Source organism: Mustelus asterias, chromosome 2 (assembly GCF_964213995.1).
Source record: "Mustelus asterias chromosome 2, sMusAst1.hap1.1, whole genome shotgun sequence".
NCBI classification, from domain to species: domain Eukaryota; kingdom Metazoa; phylum Chordata; class Chondrichthyes; order Carcharhiniformes; family Triakidae; genus Mustelus; species Mustelus asterias.
The window spans coordinates 27,980,263-28,000,712 of NC_135802.1; the positions used below are offsets into that span (position 1 = coordinate 27,980,263).

At 42.6% G+C, this 20,450-nt stretch overlaps 1 protein-coding gene across 4 annotated transcripts in view; it reads left to right on the forward strand.

Moving 5' to 3' along the window:
- wdr37 (WD repeat domain 37) overlaps positions 1 to 20,450 on the forward strand; it is a 135,580-nt gene that overhangs the window by 60,561 nt on the left and 54,569 nt on the right. For all 4 annotated transcript variants that reach the window (XM_078232744.1, XM_078232764.1, XM_078232755.1 and 1 more), the window contains 3 exons: positions 9,387 to 9,522; positions 15,165 to 15,236; positions 16,301 to 16,345. In XM_078232744.1, the coding sequence (XP_078088870.1) occupies positions 9,387 to 9,522; positions 15,165 to 15,236; positions 16,301 to 16,345 (253 nt within the window). The remainder of the gene's footprint in view (positions 1 to 9,386; positions 9,523 to 15,164; positions 15,237 to 16,300; positions 16,346 to 20,450) is intronic.

The window sequence follows — 20,450 nt, forward strand, 5'->3', positions numbered from 1 at the left end:
CTAATGTTTGCCAATACAAATGTAAATCCCTTAAAACTATCTTTGTTTTCCCAACACCTAGTAACTCAAATATGGAAGTCGCTGCCACATGGTTTAGTTGAGGCAAATAGCACAGATAGATTTAAGGGGAAGCTCGGCAAGTATATGAAGGAGAAAGGAGTGGAGAGCTATCTTGATAGGATTATATAAAATGAGGCGGGAGGAGGCTCCCCTGGAACACTCACTCTGGCATAGAGCATTTGGGCTGAATGGCCTGTTTCACTGCTGCAAATTCTATATGGATCGCTGCTGTAAAGTATGGCTGTGACTACCCAGAATATTATCTCCTGCCACCTATGCTGCTGCTTTTATTTTAGAAATCTGAAGGCGATCAAGTGCATCTGAGGATAGTCTTAAATACTTGTAAAGTAACTTCAGCACAGCATTCCAAGTATGCTTGTTTCGTATCTATTCAGAAATCTGATCAGTAGATTAGTTTTCAGCAAACTAGATTGCCCCTTGTGTAAATTTATTTTCACATTCACTATGTAAGAAATCATAGTAATCATAGAAACCCTACAGTGCAGAAGGAGGCCATTCGGCCCATCGAGTCTGCACCGACCACAATCCCACCCAGGCCCTACCCCCACATATTTACCCACTAATCCCTCTAACCTACGCATCTCAGGACTCCAAGGGGCAATTTTTAACCTGGCCAATCAACCTAACCCACAGATCTTTGGACTGTGGGAGGAAACCGGAGCACCCGGAGGAAACGCACGCAGACACGAGGAGAATGTGCAAACTCCACACAGACAGTGACCCAAGCCGGGAATCGAACCCAGGTCCTTGGAGCTGTGAAGCAGCAGTGCTAACCACTGTGCTACCGTGCCGCCCTACTTACTGCCTTCAGCACTACAGAACATGCTTCCAGTCAAATGTAGTATTAATGTAGAAATATGTATGTATTTTTCTATAAATCACACTCTTTGATTTATTTTGACTATTTTGTAGCTTTTGGAGTATTATTGAGTGACCTTTTCATCTATTAAATAAAGGATACAAATGTCCTGTCTTGCAGGAGCTCAGTTCTGAAGAAGAACGTTAACTCTGGTTCCCTCTTCACAGATGTTGCCAGATCTCCTGAGTTTATCCAGCACTAACTGCTTTTTATTTCACATTTCCAGTGTCCACAACTTTTTTTTACAGAATTTAAAAAGCTCACCTTTCAGCTCCAGGCCTTAAATTTTACTGTAACATGGGTGGAGTTCTAATCTTTCTTTTGCATTTAAGGATCTCAAAATATTTATGTATTTTGTGATCTCACCTGAGATACCAAAGAAGTAGCTTGAGGAAATGGAAATGTCACATTGGTGCAGTTGTGGGTGTTGTTTTGAGGTGTCACTGAGATAAAAGAAAGTGTGCAGGGTATTCAGTATTACTCTAAAAGTTTTTGTGCCTCTCCTGGGAGTGTTTGACAGACACTGACAAGGACAGAAATGGATTTCCAAAAATGCCACATTAATAGATTTGCCAACAAAGTTCAAGCCCGTGGAATACAGGGAACAGTGGCAGCATCAATATGAAGTTGGCTGAGTGACAGAAAACAGAGTAGTGGTGAACAGCTGTTTTTCAGTTGTTTTTCAGGAAGGTATACAGAGATGTCTCTAGAGGTCGGTACTAGAACTGTTGTTTTTCTTGATGTATGTTAATGTCTGAGACTTGGGTGCACAAGGCACAATTTCAAATTTACAGTCGACACAAAACTTGGATGTACAGTGATCTGTGAGGAGGTTACTGATGGACTTCAAGAGGATATAGGCTGGTGGAGAGGGATGACACGTGGCAGATGCAATTTCATGCAGAAATGTGAAGTGATACATTTTGGTCAGAAGAACGGGGAGAAAGAGGACTAAAGGGTGCTATAGTTCCAATGGGGCTGCAGAAATAGAGAAATCAGGGGTATATATGTGCACAAATTGATGAAAGTGGTGAGACAGTTTGAGAAAGTAGTTAAAAATACATATGGGATCCTGGGCTTTATAAATAACGGTAAGAAGTCTCACAACACCAGGTTAAAGTCCAACAGGTTTATTTGGTAGCACAAGCTTTCGGAGTGCTGCTCCTTCTTCAGGTGAGACTCGCCTGAAGAAGGAGCAATGCTCTGAAAACTTGTGCTGCCAAATAAACCTGTTGGACTTTAACCTGGTGTTGTGAGCCTTCTTACTGTGCTTACCCCAGTCCAACGCCGGCATCTCCACATCACTTTATAAATTGAGGCATTGCGTACAAAAGTAAGGAACTTATGGACTTTTTTAAAACACTGGTTTGGCTGCAATTGGAGCGTTGTGTCCAATTCTGGGCACTACACTTTGAAGATGGATGTGAAAACTATGGAGAGGATGCAGAAAAGATTGGCTTTATGGATGAGGGACTTGAGTTTCTTGGTTAGATTGTGGAAGCTGGGATTCTCTTTGGAGAAGAGAACTTTAAGAGATTTGATTGAGGTTTCTACATCATAAAGGGCTGAGGCAGAGCAGATGGAGATATATTGTTCCCATTGGCGGATGAATTAAAACCAGAGGCAAAGTGAACATGAGGAAAAATTTCTTATGCAGTGAGCGCTGAGGATCTAGAAAGAATACCTGAGAGTGTGCTGGAGGCAGGTTCCATCGTGGCTTTCGAAAGGGAATTGCATAGGCGCCTGAAGGGGAAAAACGTGCAGGGTTATGTGGAGAGGGTAGGAGAGTGGGATTAGATAAATTGCCATTCTATGATTCTGTTCTTTGGCATGGAACCAGCATTTTGCAAACATTCCATTCCGTGGCATTGAAATCATTGTGTGTAGAAACTTTCTCTCTTTTTCAGAACAATTTCTTGAGAGGTGGATGACACTGGGAAGTCAATATTTAATCACTGATTTCTAATGGCTCTGAAGCCATTATGGATCAACACACTGTATGAGCCTGGAGTTATTTGTAGACCACTTCAGATAATAGGGTGTTAATGGACTGGTTGGGTTGTTTTGACTATTTGGCAGCTTTCATTGTCACTTTCTATTAACAGCAAATGACCAGATTTATTGAATTTAGTTCTGTAATTTGGAATGCCGAGATTGAAACACATGACTTTTGGATCAAGGTTGAGTATAGGAACCACTGGGCACCAGATTCACGCCTCCCGTCTCCCAAATAAATCACACAATTTAACTGCAAACCATGTTACTCATTAACCTCATCGGCAAGTTGATGGAGAGTTTATTTCCTAAATGTCAGCCTTGGCCCAGAGTCAGTGTTTGGTGCTGTCTTGTTGGAGGTGCTCTCCTTCAAATGAGATGTTCGTAGAATCCCTACAGTGCAAAAGGAAGCCATTCAGCCTATCGAGTCTGCACATTTTGACCAGGCCTACCCTGCGCCCTATCGCTGTAACCCCACACATTTACCATGGCCAATCCACCTAACCTGCACATCTTTAGACTGTGGGAGGAAACCAGAGCACCCGTAGGAAACCCACGCAGTCACGGTGAGAATGTGCAAGCTCCACATAGACAGTCACTCGAGGCCGGAATTGAACCCAGATCCCTGGTGCTGAGAGGCAGCAGTGTAAACGAGTGTGCCACCCTCCTACCCCGAACCAAGCTCCAACCTCTCTCAGCTGAATGTAAAAGATGTCGTCATGCTATTTGAAGAAGAACAGTAGAGTTCCCCTAGTGCCCTGGCCAATATTTTACCAGCATAATTAAAAAGCCAAAATATTACACTCCATAGCACCATCCATGGAGACTATCTCAAGATTGTTTTATAAGTGACACCGTTCCACAAGAAATGCTTTGGCATAATAGGACCCCTGTGTTTTTGATGGAAAACATGTCTGACTGGATATAAAAAATGCATATATTTGTTCCCTAAATCAAGCAGCATTTCATCCCAGGCTAAGAAGATGTGCATGCATTGAGCCCACTTGTAGCTTGGTCTTTTGCTGGTGCCTAGCACTCAGACTTGTGCACATATTGGCTGCAATTTTCAGGCCCTTCATGCCAGTGGGATCTTCCGGTCCCGAGATCAGTCCACCCCCACCGTGGCTTTTTGAGCGGCAAGGGGTGCATTCAACAGGAAACCCTGTTGGCAATGGCGGGACCAGAAGATCCTGCCGCTGGCCAATGGCGGGCCGTCTTGGCTGCTGCGAAATATGCAGGGAAAATCCCACTGGTACCACCATCCAGCAGGAATTATTGGATAACCTGCAGCAGCACTGGCAGCTTTACCCCTTTCCTCACATGGGCGTTTAAGGTAAACTGAAATGGATTTATAGCTGCCTCAGCTGGATGTTTTTCGGAGTTGTGTTGTCGAATATCACTCTGGGCAATCTTATTCAGATGAAAATTTTGAAGCCCAAGACAGATCTACATTATACCGAGTCCTGTGTCAGAGCGGAGCCCTCGTCTAGAAGGCAATTTATCTCTTTGCTGTTTGTGTGACCTTGGCTTCCTACAAATATACCATCTAGGAACAGGACTAGGCCATTCGGCATGATAACTTTCATGTACCAGCGCACCCAGATTTCCCTGCATTGTGGAATTTTGCAGTCTCTCCCCACATAATAGTATGCTGCCCTTTTATTCTTCCGGCCAAAGTGGACAAGTTCACATTGTTCCCCATCTGCCAAATGTTTGCCCATTCACCTAACCTGTCTTGTATCTTTTTGTAGACTCCTTATGCCCTTTTCACAACTTACTTTCCTACCTATCTTTGTGTCATCAGAAAATTTAGCAACCGTGTCCTTAATATAGATAGTAAATAGTTGAGGTCCTGGCACTGATCCCTGTGGCACTCCGCTCGTTACATCTTGCCAACCCAAAAATTACCCATTTATGCCTTTTGATCACAGGATTGTTACAGTGCAGAAGGAGGCCATTTGGCCCATTGTGTCTGTCCCGGCTCTCCGAATGAGGATCATGACGTTCTCCTGCCTTTTCCCCGCACACCCCCATGCACAGTTTCTGTGCAAGGAATCACCTAATGCCCCCTTGAATGCCTCGGTTGAACTCTACCCCCATCACACTTCCAGGCAGTGAATTCCAGACCCAAACTGCTGATTGTGGGAAAAAGTTTTTTCTTGCATCACATCACATCACATCATGTTATTGGACACTTTAATGTGAAGCCACTGAGCTTGCTCCCCAAAAATGACACACTGCATTGAACAGCATTTGAGCACGAACTGTGGTTTGTGTGCTTTTCAGCTAATTGTAATTTACTGGTTTATATACCAATCTTCGTAATGGTTTATTGATTTCATTCTTTGTAATAATTGAACCATTCCATTTACTGGCTTTAATTGTCAATCATTTGCTAACACTAAACTCAGAAACTACTGCATTTGTGAAATGCTTTGTTGAATTCTGATAATGTGGGAATGCTTGGAGTTCTGACATCTTGGTCAAATTTTTAATTGAATGCAATGATTACATGGCTCATAGAAAACTTACCTTGTATTTTGCACAACAACGTAATTAAAGAACAAAGAGGAGCAATGAATGGGATGATTTTTCTGTTGCTATTCTGTAAAATATCTTGTGCCATCACCGATATTTATAAAATGGGCTTCCGTATCACAGAATCCTACAGTGCAGAAGAGGCCTTCGGCCCATTGAGTCTGCAATGACGCTCGAAAGGCCCTGACCTGCCCACCTAATCCCACTTGCCAGCACTTGGTCCATAGCCCTGAATGTTATGGCGTGCCAAGTACTCATCCAGGTACTTTTTAAAGGATGTGAGGCATCCCGCCTCCACTATCCTCCCAGGCAGTGCATTCCAGACCGCCACCACCTTCTGGGTAAAAAGGTTTTTCCTCAAGTACCCCCTAAACCTCCCACCCCTCACTTTTAACTTGTGTCCCCTCATAATTGACCCTTCAATTAAGGGGAACTGCTGGTCCCTATCCACCCTGTCCATGCCACTCATAATTTTGAACACCTCAATCAGTCTTCTTTGCTCCAGAGAAAACAACCCAAGCCTATTCAACCTCTCTTTATAACCTAAGTGTTCCAACCCCGGCAATATCCTGGTGAATCTCCTCTGCACCCCTGCCAGTGCGATCACACCCTTCCTATAATGTGGTGACCAGAACTGCGCACACTACTCCAGCTGTGGCCTCACCAAAGTTCTATACAACTCCACCATGACCTCTCTGCTTTTGTAATCTGTACCCCGATTGATAAAGGTGAGTGTGTCATATTCCTTTTTCACCACTCTATTAACCTGTCTTCTGGCCTTCAGAGATCTATGGACAAACACGTCAAGGCCCCTTTACTTCTCAGAACTTCCCAGTGTCAGACCTTTCATAGTATACTTCCTTGTCAAATTACTCCTTCCAAAGTGAATCACCTCACACTTTTCAGGGTTAAATTCCATCTGCCACTTATCTGCCCATTTGATCATCTCGTCTATATCTTCCTGTAACCCAAGACACTCAACCTCACTGTTAACCACCCGGCCAATCTTTGTGTCATCGGCAAACTTACTGATCCCACCCCCACATTGACATCTATGTCATTTATATAAACAATGAACAAGAGGGGGCTCAGCACGGATCCCTGTGGTACGCCACTGGTCACTGGCCTCCAGTCACTAAGGCTGCCACCTATCATCACCCTCTGTCTCCTACCACTAAGCCAATTATGAATCCACCTTATCGGATCACCCTGTATCGTATACGCATTTGCTTTCTTAGTAAGTCTACCGTGTAGGACTTTGTCAAAAGCTTTGCTGAAATCCATGTAAACTACACCAACTGCACTACCCTCATGTTACATGTTCAAAAAATTCAATCAAATTTGTTAGGCATGACCTCCCTCTGACAAAACCATGCTGACCATCCCTGATCAAACCTTGCCTCTTCAAATGGAGATAGAATCTCTCCTTCAGAATCTTCTCCAGTAGTTTCCCAGCCACGTGTGAAACTCAATAGTCTATAATTCCTAGCTTATCTCTACAACCTTTCTTAAATAGTGGGGCCACATCAGCTGTTCTCCAGTCCTCTGGCACCTCCCGGTGGCCAGCGAGGAATTAAAAATTTGAGTCAAAGCCCCTGCAATTTCCTCCCTTGCCTCCCACAACAGCCTGGGACACAATTTATCCAGACCTGGAGATTTGCCCACTTTAAAGCCCTCCAATACCTTGTCACTCCCTACGACAATTTGCTCTAGAACCTCAGAGTCTCTCTCCCCAAGTTCCATAACTACCTCCTCATTCTCGTGGGTGAAGATAGAAGTGAAATATTCAGTTAACACCCTACCAATGTTCTCTGCCTCCACCTGCAGATTTCCCCCTTGGTCCTTAATGGGTCCTACTCTTTCCCTGGTTATCCTCTTCCCATTGATATACTTATAGAACATCTTAGGATTTTCCCTACTCTTACCAGCCAGAGCTTTCTCATATCCCCTCTTTGCTCTCCTAATTGATTTCTTAAGCTCCATCCTGCACTTTCTGTACTCCACTAATGCCTCCACAGTTAAAGCCCCTCTTTTCCTTCTCAATGTATCCTGATTGTCTCTGGTCATCCATGAATCTCTAGGTTTGTTACACCTTCCTATTACCTGTGAAGGAACATGTTGGGTCTGTACCCTCCCCATTTCATCTTTGAATGCCCCACACTGCTCTTCTGTAGGTTTCCCCACAAGTAACTCGTCCAAGTCTCCCTTGGCCAGATTCTGCCTTATTTTGTTAATTCTGCTCTCTCCAATCCCAAACCTTTTTCTGCAACTTGTCAATTTCTTTGTCCATAACAAATTTGAATTGAACCATGTTGTGATCGCTATCACCAAAATGTTCCCCCACCAACACATCAACCACCTGTCCGGCTTCATTCCCCAGAATTAGGTCCAGCACTGCACCATCCCTTGTTGGATCCTCTACATATTGACCTAAGAAGTTTTCCTGTATACATTTCAAGAACTCTGCTCCATCTAAGCCAGTAACTTGATGGTGATCCCAATTAATGTTGGGAAAGTTGAAATCACCTAATATAATTACCCTCTCATTATTTTTACACCCCTCCACGAATTGTGCACATATTTGTTCTTCAATTTTCTGCTGATTATCTGGGGGTCTGTAATAAACACCTAGCAACGTAGCTGTCCCTATCAGCAATATTTTCATATCCTTTTCACACACAAATGTTTTGAAATTCTCAAAGTTTAAGATGTTGGCAAACATTGCAAGCAGTAAAAAAAAATTACTGGAAAGCAAATAATTTGTTAAGTAAATAACAAAAAGCAAATATCAAAAAATAGAGTAAATATTACATTGTAGATAGCAATAAGTGTATTGCAACAGCAACCGACTTGTAACGTACTTGACCTGAATGGGATAGTAAAATCAAGCAATGTATAGAACGGGCTGATAGTCCAAGAATTTCAACTAAATAAAGTATTGGAGTTTAAAAAAAGAGAAGTAATTCACGTTTTTCGATGGAATATGAGGCATCAATATGTTTAAACCATCATGTCTACACTTCATATTCAGTTCAATAGCTCCATGTGGGTCCACCTACTGAAAAAAATGAATGTTTTTGTAATTCTTTGCCTCAATGCATATATTATACAGCATATAATATTTATTAGTGTCACAAGTAGGCTTACATTAACATTGCAATGCAGTTACTGTGAAAATCCCCTAGTTGCCACACTCCAGTGCCTGTTCGGATACACCTGAGGGAGAATTTAGCATGGCCAATGTGCCTAACCAACACGTCTTTCGGACTGTGGGAGGAAACCGGAGCACCCGGAAGAAACCTACTCAGACACGGGGAGAATGTGCAAACTCCACACAGTCACCCAAGCTGGAAATCGAACCTGGGTCCCTGGCACTGTGAGGCAGCCACTGTGCCATCCAATACAGAACTTGAAGCAATGCAGTGCAGGGATATTCGCAGATAGCTTCTACATATGCATGGTGAAAATTTATTCTTAATAATCACACCAAACACTTCTGAAATGCCACATACATCCTTTGGCATTTCTCCCTGATGGTCTTTTTATAGTTGCGGCTGTTGCATTGATTAATTTCAAGTGCAACTGCAGGGTGAGAGTATGTCTTGAACTTGTCAGAAGTTGTTAGGAAATTTTACTGCCCTAAAGTAACTCTTTGTCACAGTCCAGATTCTGACAAAGTGTATTTTGCACAACAGAATCTATGACAGGATAAATCTGTCTGAAACATTTTATTGAGTGGTGTGTAAGCTAGCTGCAAGAAACTACGAAGAGTGACTAACCTAGCAAGCAGTGCTTTTTGAATAGCATTTGATTCTAACATGTAATGGGGGGGGGGTTCAGTTTTGTACATTAAAAATATTTGCATATATTTGTGCCATAGATTAATGTCTGATTTTGTCTTTTTGTTACAAAGATTGTGTCAAGTTTCAAGACGACAACTTCTAGAGCAGTCTGTCAGCTGGTGAAAGAATACATAGGACATCGGGATGGGATCTGGGATGTCAGTGTTACACGCTTACAGCCGGTGGTGCTGGGCACAGCATCAGCTGGTAACATTTCACTTTATTTCAAACTCTGCTTTCTAATTGTTTTTTCGTAAGAGACTATTTAAAGGGTAAATTTTATTATTTCTGTTGCAAGCAGCATGCAGCAACACTGTTTAATCTATTTTACCATTTGCATTTCTTATTTAACATTTTACTCAACATTTTATTAAGCTTGTCATATGAACAAATGCTCGGTGGGGCACTGTGAAATGCAGATTTTATTTCACTTGAGACTAGCTTTCTAATTTACCTGTAAATTACTCAATCATGGAATCATCTTTGTGTTCTTAGAACCTCTAAGTGTGGCTGTTCAAATTGTCATCGAGTAAGCTGGTTATGAAGTTAATTGAAATGAGGCAAAAAAATTACTTTGAAGTTGTATATTATATATTCATGAATATATTTATTTTGATGCACCTAGCATTGCATAGTGGAAGGCTCCCTCAGATGTTTGCCAGGTTCTTTATTCAGTTTTATGGAAACATCAATCAAGTAAATTATGTAGTTCTTAGTTTAACAACTCTGAATCTGTTAGATATTTATTTTGCGCATAAGAGTATCTGCAAACTTTGCATCATGCATTTGTGCAGTAGATTCAAACCGAAAAGCTGTTCTTATAAATATATCATGAGCAAGAGGATGTCGAAGGAAAGATTAGGGCTGATTAAACCAGAAAGGTAACTTGTATGTAGAGGTGGTATATAGAAACATAGACGATAGGAGTAGGAGGAGGCCCTTCGAGCCTACTCCACCATTCATCACGATCATGGCTGATCATCCAACTCAATGGTCTAATCCTGCTTTTTCCCCATAACCTTTGATCCCATTTGCCCCAAGTGCGACCTACAGCCACCTCTTGAATGCATTCAATGTTTTGGCATCAACTACTTCCTGTGGTAATGAATTCCACAGACTCACCACTCTTTGGGTGAAGAAATGTCTCCTCACCTCCATCCTAAATGTCTATCCTGAATCCTCAGACTGTGACCCCTGGTTCTGGACTCCCCCACCATCGGAAGCATCCTCCCTGCATCTAACCTGTCTAAACCTGTTAGAATTTTATAAGTCTCTATGAGATCCCTCCCTCATTCGTCTGAACTCCAGCGAAAACAATCCTAACCTAGTCAATCTCTCTTCAGATTAGGTGGGCCATATGTAAGCCATACAGACCATATATAACCAAAGGGTTGTGAATCCGTGGAATTCACTACCCCAAAGTGTGGTGGATGCTGGGACAGTGAATAAATTTAAGGAGGAGTTAGACAGATTTTTAATTGGTAATGGGTTGAAGGGTTACGGGGAGAAGGCAGGAAAATGGGGATGAGGAACATATCAGCCATGATCGAATGGCGGAGCAGACTCGATGGGGCGAATGGCCTAATTCTGCTCCTATACCGTATGAATTTATGAACTCCATGGACACGAGGATCTGAAGAAGAGTCATTTTGACTATGTTTCTTTCTCTACATATGCTGCCAGACCTTCAGAGTTTTTCCAGCGTTTCCTGTTTTTATTTCAGCATCCCCAGTATTTTGGTTTTATATCCAAGGACATTAAGGGTCACTGTCAGCCTTTCCTTTCCAGTAGAAGGCATATCTCCCTGCTTGTTCCTTTAGCTGCCCTCTCGAGGCGGATTCATTGACAGCGATGTCAATTTGGAACCTTGATCACGGTTCTTTTTCTGGATCGTCTCTCTTGAGATTATCCATGAGTGTTCTAATACTGCAAAATTTAAACTTTTTTTTCTTTGATCACAAAGAGGGTGATCCCGCATGGTGTGGCACCCAGCCAGGAGAAAGTGTCACGAAGGTTTATCTAGACTAGAAACATTGGCTCTGCTCTCTCTCCACAGATGCTGTCAGACTTGCTGAGCTTTTCCAGCACTTTTCTGTTTTTGTTGCAGGTGAAAGTGGGGCCGCCCATTTTTCGGGCATCATATCCAGCCCCCTCCCTATTTGGGGTGGGCAGAGGGTACTCTGAAGATCACTGTTCAGTCATAGGTGCTGCTGCCTGAAGACGTCACTATCCCAACACAGGTGACCAATGACCTTCAAGCATCTGTTGCCTGTGTGTGGATTCTTGACTTAGAGTCTCCTAAATTTGCAGCCCTATCCCTGTTGCCAATTCTCCATTACCACAGGACCTGGCAAATAAACAGTGGGAGAAGCCGACACGTGGCTTTGTTTAATGTAGTGTCATTGTTCACACTATCTTGATGGGTTGGTAGTCAGATTTTAGTGACATGCAGCATTCTCCCGCCTTTGTAACATTGAGAGACATGGTCTTCCTTCGCCTGTTCTTCTGTTGAGGACTTTTTGTCTGGTGCCGCTCTTAACTTTGCCACTATGGATGGTCCTACCAGGAGCAAGGAGCTCTGGACAGCATGCTCAAGGGATTGTCAGAACGTACAAGCCTCTCTACCTGAGGTGGCAATCCACTTTTATTGGCATTTATTTCCACAGATGCTATTGGAAACATGCACCTCCTTACCAAAAAACCACAGTTTCCATCTGTTCCTTTTTTATTGATTCACCAGTTAATAGCACCACCTGCATACAATTAAATACAATTCATAAACAATTAGCAGGATAGACCGAGCAATTAATGGCCAGTCAACCTAACCTTGACTGTGGCAAATTGTTGGAAACAATTCTGAGGGTCAGTATAAATCATAATTTAGAAATACATGGATTAATCAGTGTTAGTCAGAATGGATTATTAGGGGAAGGTCATGGCTGACTAACCTAAATGAATATTTTGAGGCAGTAACAAGAAGGGTCGCTGTGTTTGACGTAGCCCATCTGGACTTTCCCAAAACTTTTGACAAGGTCCCATATGGCAGACTGGTCAGAAAAGTCAGAGCCATGGGATCCAACAATAAGTGTCAATTTAGATCCGAAATTGGATCAGTGGAGAGATGCAAAGGGTAATGGCGGACATGTGTTTTTGTGACTGGTGGAAGGCATGATTAAGAAGTTTGCAGATGAAACAACAACTGGCTGTGTGGTTGATGGTGAGGAAGAAAACTGTAGACTACAGGAATCAATGAATTAGTCAGGTGGGAAGATAAGTGGCAAATAGAATTTAATGCGAGGAATTGTGAGGTAATGCATTTGAGGAAGGCAGGCAAGGCAAGGGATTATACAATAAATGGTAGGATACAAATATAAATGCAGAGGAACAGAGGCACCTTGAGAGTGCATGTCCACAGATCCACAAAGGAAGCAGAATGGGTCACTAAGATTTTAACAAGACATATGGGATGCTTTCCTTTATTAGCTGACTAATTCATTGATTGTTTCATCTGCAAACTTCTTAATTACCATTTATGTAATTGTGAATAGCTTGTGAATACTCTTAACTTTTCAACCACATTATTCAAAGCTGATCGAGTTACCCTTTGTAGCACTGTGGAAACGTTTGGATGTGATGGGCCTCAGGTCAGAAGGTGGCTGCCATATTAGTGCCTTGAGCTATTGGGACAATCACACCATGCTTCAGCAGCTGAAATTATAAATAAACTTAAAATAATGCTTGTTGGCCATTCATCCATCTATTGAGCAGCATCCTATTAGAGGAGGAGACTTAGTTAGATAAATGGAGGCTTCTTTAAATGATACATGAACCCTGTGGGGCTGCTGGAAAGGTAGCCAATGATTTTGTCTGCATTAGGTCAGGTGGATGAAGAGTGAAATGAAGGGGAATCGGTGTGTTGTAACTTTATACTGTGGGCTGCTGTTGTCCAAAAATGATCCTAAATCGTTTTTCCTTTGACTAAAATCATTCTTGGTATGATTAGAAAAAAGGTTCCCTTAGTTGAATGCCACCCAACAAACCCAGGACAAGGTACTCCAGATCAAGAGAGACCATTATATTGAGTTTGTGTCTGACCAAAGACTGCAACAAGGGCCCGTTTTTATGCAGTCTTTGGAGAGGCTCCAAGAAAGCATGCTTGGCAAGGAACATTTGGACCCAAGTCAACACACTGTTGCAACCGTAGTAATCTGATACTTGAAAAACTGGCGCATTTGCCCAATTGCACGGCACTGTTACTAACCAGCGAGCTTGGCGGGATGGTTCAGTCTGTGAGGTCAGACATTCCTCCTGCAGGCCAGTGAAGGATAGAACTCTGAGAAGCTGTGTGTTTTTTGCCAACTGAAATCCTGGCTGTATCTTTGAGCATGCTTGGATTTCCTCAGCCTTGGCTGTGCCAGTCTACACCTAAACTCCCTGGATTTGGGTTGGTGGGTTTGGGAAGTGTGTATGAAATCCCTATTGAGAATGTTGACAGGTGGATTTGAATTCCTCAGTAATTTGATTCAGAGGCTGGAGATCCATGAACAGTGGGCACTTGGCTGACAAGATCTACAAACAGGATCGGACATGATCTCAGTACATGAAGTGGATGATGCATTTCATGTCCTTTGTTTTGATGTAAAATGGCAAATGTCCAGTAAAACAGGACATTCTTGGTTTTTTCCCCTCGATTTATAGGATGTGAATTATTTTAGAATGACTTGGCAGTTTTCAATTATTTGGCTTTGTTTTCTCAAAAATGCTCCCTTTTGAGTTAAAATTGGGTTCCTTCTGTCCAGAGCATAGGTGTAATGGTGAACATGTTTCACTTTGCACTTGGATACACATTTCATTTATCGCTAAATGCTTGGAAAAATCTCTAATCTTGGCTGTCATACAGCAGGAAAGTTGTGTTCCCAATTAACTCTTGCCCAAGTCTGCTGTTTTCTTTGAAGGTCAAGGGGTTATGGAGGGTTGTGACAGGTTCAAACTTTAGAAGCCATTGGTTTTTTTTTACATTTTGGCATGAGCTCATCCTCAAATTCTGATGTGAATAAAATAGAATCATAGAGTCCCACAGTGCAGAAGGAGGCCATTCGGCCCATCGAGTCTGCACTGATCACAATCCCATCCAAACTCTATCCCCATACACTTACCCAGCTAGTCCCCCTGACATTAAGGGGCAATTTAGCACGGCTAATCCACCTAACCCGCACATCTTTGGAGTGTGGGAGGAAACCGGAGCACACGGAGAAAACTCACGCAGACACGGGGAGAACGTGCAGACTCCACACAGATAGTGACCCAAGCCGGGAATCGAACCCGGGTCGCTGGCGCTGTGAGGCAGCAGTGCTAACCACTGTGCCACAGTGCCACCCCAATAGAATGTTTTCCTTTTGGAAAAAGTCAGTTCTTTTGAAATTATACAAGATTGTGTATTCATAAACTCCTCTACTCCGATGTGCTATTGTATTTTGATATGCTTTGTTTTTTTAGTCGTTCACGGGATGTGGGCATCAGTGGCTAGGCCAGTATTTTTTGCCCATCCCTGATTGTCCTTGAGGTGGTGATGGTGAGACATCATTGGGTGTTTTCAAATGTATTTTATTTTTAATCCATCACTTGTTAATTACTTCGCACGTTGTATGTTGATCTGCATTTCAATCAATAAAAGTAACCGCTGCTTTTGTTCACATTGATGCTCCCTCTGTAACCTTTTTTAGTTTGTATTTAAGAACAAAGGAACTGCTTCAGTGTTCATATGCTCAGTAAATGGCTGTCACCCAAAAGAAAACATTGCCTATATTCCCAGTTAACTATCATCTCAAGTCTGCTGCTTTTCTTTAAAGATCACAGTGCTATGTTGTGGAGCATTGAGACAGGAAAGTGCCTCTTGAAATACGTGGGTCATGCAGGGTCAGGTGAGATTATTTTTTATATTAAATTTAGTAAAATCATTTGCAGTGGTATGATTTTGTAAGGTAAAGGGTAAAGTCGCCATTGTCCCAGACGACCAGAGGCTGTTCTGCTCTTTGATTTTAACCTGAGGATCACCATACCTCAGACGAGGGGTGAGGTTTTGAGAAGGCGGACCTTCATGAATGATCTTACCCAGTCTGGGAATTGAACCCGCGCTATTGACATTGCTCTGTATTACGGACCAGCTGTCCAATCATGTATATGTGTTGATATGGCTGTTCAGTATGCAAGATTAAAAATAAGTGCATACTTTAACTTTAAATGCTATGAGCTTAAGAATGAAGAGAGTAGGGGTGAAATTGATCTTGGACCGTCGCACAAAATGGGCGATGGTGAATTGGCAGCCCATTTTATTTCCTGCCTAATTTTGATTTTCTGTCGACTTCAATGGGGGGGGGAAAAAATCAGATGCAGTATGTAAAATAGGCTGCTGATTCATTATTGCCCAGTGTGCGCTACGGCTCAGTCCAATTTCATTCTTTGTAAATGATTTGTGATGGAAGTGGTGGCATTTCACCAACGCTAAACTAGGTTAGATTGAGAGAGTTTTCATGCAATTAAATGCTAAATGTCAAGGTTTAAAATTGGGTGTACGGTCCATAAAACCAAGATTTGGACGGCAGAGTATGCTGTAAAGCCAACGTGCTGTGCTGTGGCATAGTGGGGCTGGTTTTTATGTCTATAGCCCCTCGCATTGAGCTCCTGATCATTGTACAGCCCCATAGCGAAAAGTAGTTCAAAAGGACTGTATTTACTGAGTTGCTTTCATGTATTTCTAAGTAAACAGTTTCCAAATAAACCGGTTTAAACAATGGTGGAAGATCGAAAAATAGGTTGCCTATTGGCCTTCAGTTACATACGGTGCATGCTATGAGGAAACCAATAAGAAGTGGAAGTGGGAGAAAAATTTCATAGGCGGAGTGATCCCCTTGCATAAAATGTTAACTACTGTATATTAGGAACTTTAGATACATTCATTGTCTTTTATTTCCTTTTTCTTCTTTAGTGAATTCAATCAAGTTCCATCCTTCAGAACAGGTAGCTCTCACAGGTACAGTATGTATAATTGTGTTTAGAATGTTGGACAATGTTAGTCGTGCTATGAACCAGATGATTACAGTTTTGAACGTATCAGTATAACAGTGCAGCAGTCTTAACTCTCAATTAAGTTTTCTGTATCAGACGAGATGAATTTTGGCTTCAGATAGTTGCCCTGCACTGGGTACAATACAGGTACGATGCCTACTTTCCTGTCCTTATGTGTGTAAATTGAAGGTATGAAACTTTCCCATCTTGCATAATTGGTATAGAACTGTCTTAGTAAAGCAACTCAATGATGAATATTCATAAGGCAAAAGCTGTGAATAACTTTTCAAGACCCTGTTCCCTGGAGCACTGCACTAATCATGTTTCATGAAAGCACAACTGAGATCAGAACCGATGTGGAGTGAAGGCTGGGCAATATTAGGATCCTGACTGGCAAACTAGATTAAGACCATAAGATATAGGAGAAGAATTAGGCCACTCGGCCCATCGACTCTACTCCGCTATTCAATCATGGCTGATATGTTTCTCAACCCCATTCTCCCGCCCTTTCCCTGTAACCTTTGATTCCCTGACCAATCAAGGACCTCTCCATTGCTGTCTTATATGCACTCAATGACTTAGCCTCCACAGCCTTCTGTGGCAATGAATTCCACAGATTCACCTTTTTCTGGCTGAAGAAATTCCTACTCATCTTGATTCTAAAGATTCCCTTTACCCTGAGGCTGTGCCCTCCGATTCTAGTTTCTCCTACTAAGGGAAACACCTTCTCCATTTCCACTCTATCCAGGCCTTTCAGAATTCTGTAAGTTTCAATGAGATTTCCCCCCATCCTCCTAAGCTCCATTGAGTACAGACCCAGAGTCCTCAAACGCTCCTCATATGTCAAGTATGGAAGTTGAAGAGCGGATATGTAAGGAGATTCTGGACAGGTGTAGAAAAAAGGGTTGTTGTAGTGGGAGACTTTAATTTCCCTCATATAGACTGGAAATCCCTGGATCCGGACGGGGAGGAATTTATAAAATGTGTCCAGGAAGGTTCTTTGGAACAATATGTTGATAGTCCAACTAGAGGGGGGCTATACTGGACCTAGTACTGGGGAATGAGCCCAGTCAGGTCATCAGAGTTTCAGTGGGGGAACATGTGGCGAACAGTGACTACAATTCTGTAAACTTTCGGATAGCCATGGAAAAGGATGAGTGTTGTCCTATGGGTAAGGTGCTGAATTGGGGGAAGGCTTACTACAGCCGGATTAGGCAGGATTTGGTGGCTGTTGATTGGGAGAGGCTGTTCGAGGGTAAATCCACATCTGGCATGTGGGAGTCTTTTAAGGAGCAGTTGATAGGAGTGCAGGACAGGCATGTGCCTGTAAAAGGGAAGGTCAGGAAAGGTAGGATTCGAGAGCCGTGGATAACCAGAGAAATTGTGGGTCTAATCAAAAGGAAAAAAAGGCATACATAAGGTCCAGGCAGCTAAAAACAGATGAAGCAGTGGAGGAATAATGAGAAAGTAGAAAAGAACTCAAACAGGGAGTTAGAAGGGCAAAAAGGGGTCACGAAATGTCCTTGGCAGACAGGATTAAGGAGAATCCCAAGGCATTTTATACATATGTTAGGAACAAGAGGGTTGTCAGAGAAAGAGTCTGACCTCTCGAGAACAAAGGAGGGGAATTATGCTTAGAACCCAAGGAAGTAGGTGAGATCCTAAATGAATACTTTGCATCAGTATTCACAAAGGAGAGGGACACGTTGATTGGTAGTGTCTCAGAGGGATGTGTAGACCCGGTAAAGCAAATCACAATTACAAGGGAGGAAGTGTTAGGTATTTTAGGAAGCATTAAGGTAGACAAATCCCCAGGGCCAGATGGCATCTATCCTAAATTACCGAGAGAGACAAGAGATTAAATTGCTGGGCCTCTAACAGAAATCTTTGTTTCTTCAATGGACACAGGTGAGGTCCCGGAGGATTGGAGGATAGCAAATGTGGTCCTGTTATTTAAGAAGGGTAGCAAGGATAACCCAGGTAATTATAGGCCAGTGAGCTTGACGTCCGTGGTAGGGAAATTATTGGAGAAGATACTTAGAGATAGGATCTATACACATTTAGAACTGAATAGTCTCATTAGTGATAGACAACATGGTTTTGTACGAGGGAGGTCATGCCTCACAAATCTGGTTGAGTTTTTTGAAGAGGTGACAAAAATGATTGATGAGGGAAGGGCCGTGGATGTCGTCTACATGGATTTTAGTAAAGCATTTGACAAGGTCCCTCATGGCAGGCTGTTGCAAAAGGTTAAATCTCACGGGATCAAAGGTGAACTAGCTAGATGGGTACGGAACTGGCTTGGCCATAGAAGACAGAGGGTAGCAGTGGAGGGGTCTTTTTCTGATTGGAGGTTTGTGACTGGTGGTGTTCCGCAGGGCTCTGTACTGGGACCTCTGCTGTTTGTGATAGTTGTAGCTGGTCTAATTAGTAAGTTTGCGGATGACATAAAGATTGCTGGAGTTGCGGATAGTGATGATCATTGTCAGAGAATACAGCAGAATATAGATAGGCTGGAAAATTGGGCGGAGAAATGGCAGATGGAATTTAATCCAGATAAATGCGAGGTGATGCATTTTGGAAGATCTAATGCAGGGGGGAGCTATACAATAAATGGCAGAACCATCAGGAGTATAGACACACAGAGGGATCTGGGTGTGCAAGTCCGCAGATCCTTAAAGGTGGCAGCACAAGTGGAAAAGGTGGTGAAGAAGGCATATGGCATGCTTGCCTTTATTGGATGGGGCATAGAGTATAAAAGTTGGCATATGATGTTGCAGTTATATAGAACGTTGGTTAGGCCACATTTGGAATACTGCGTCCAGTTCTGGTCGCCATACTACCAGAAGGACGTGGAGGCTTTGGGGAGAGTGCAGAAAAGGTTTACCAGGATGTTGCCTGGTATGGAGGGTATTAGCTATGAGGTGAGATTGAGTAAACTAGGGTTGTTCTCCCTGGAAAGACGGAGGTTGAGGGGCGACCTAATAGAAGTTTATAAAATTAGGAAGGGCATAGATAGGGTGAACAGTTGGAAGCTTTTTCCCAGGTCAGAAATGACAAACACAAGGGGTCACAAGTTCAAGGTGAGAGGGGCAAGGGTTCAATACAGATATGCGGGGGACGTATTTTACACAGAGGGTGGTGGGGGCCTGGAATGCACTACCAAGCAAGGTGGTTGAGGCAGACAAGCTAGGATCATTTAAGACTTATCTAGATAGCCAAATGAAAAGACTGGGAATAGAGGGACACAAACGGATGGTCTAGTTAGGAACACATGATCGGTGCAGGCTTGGAGGGCCGAAGGACCTATTCCTGTGTTGTATTGTTCTTTGTTCGTTCTTTGTCAAGCCTTTCATTCCTGGGATCATTCTCGTGAACCTCCTTTGGGCCCTCTCCAAGGCCAGCACATCCTTCCTTAGATACAGAGCCCAAAATTGCTCACGATATTCCAAATGTAGTCTGACAGCCTTAAAAAGCCTCAGCAGTACATCCCTGCTTTTATATTCTAGTCCTCTTGAAATGAATGCTGACATTGCATTTACCTTCCTAACTACCAATTCAACCTCAACATTTGCTTTTTATTGCCAATCCAGGTAATATTGATGGAATGTGAGTTTCTTTCTGCTGGTTGTTAGGGTCTTGCATAGTAGTTTGGGCAGTCAGTGAAGTTCCTAGTAGGTTTGGACCCACATCATAAAATTGATGCCCAGTGATCACCTCAGAAAGACGACCAGTATGGGAAATAGAAAGTCACACTCACAGGGCTTTAATTCTGAGCAGTAAGGGCTTTTAAATGCAGTTGTGTAGATGATGCCAAAAGAAGGAGAAAAAACATTCAGAATGTTTTAGAATTTTCTTGGCAGCTGCAATTCACTGTGAATATGGGTTAGTGTTAGAGAGGAACCAAAAGAGGGAGCTGTTGGTACATCTTCTCACTGGAGGAATTTTTATTTTTAATTGAGGCTTTTTGTAAAACATGGTGCAATAAAATGAAGTAAAATTTTACTGATATTCCAATCACATGTCAGTTATTTCAGACTGACCCTATATGGTGCAGTTAGACTGGTTGT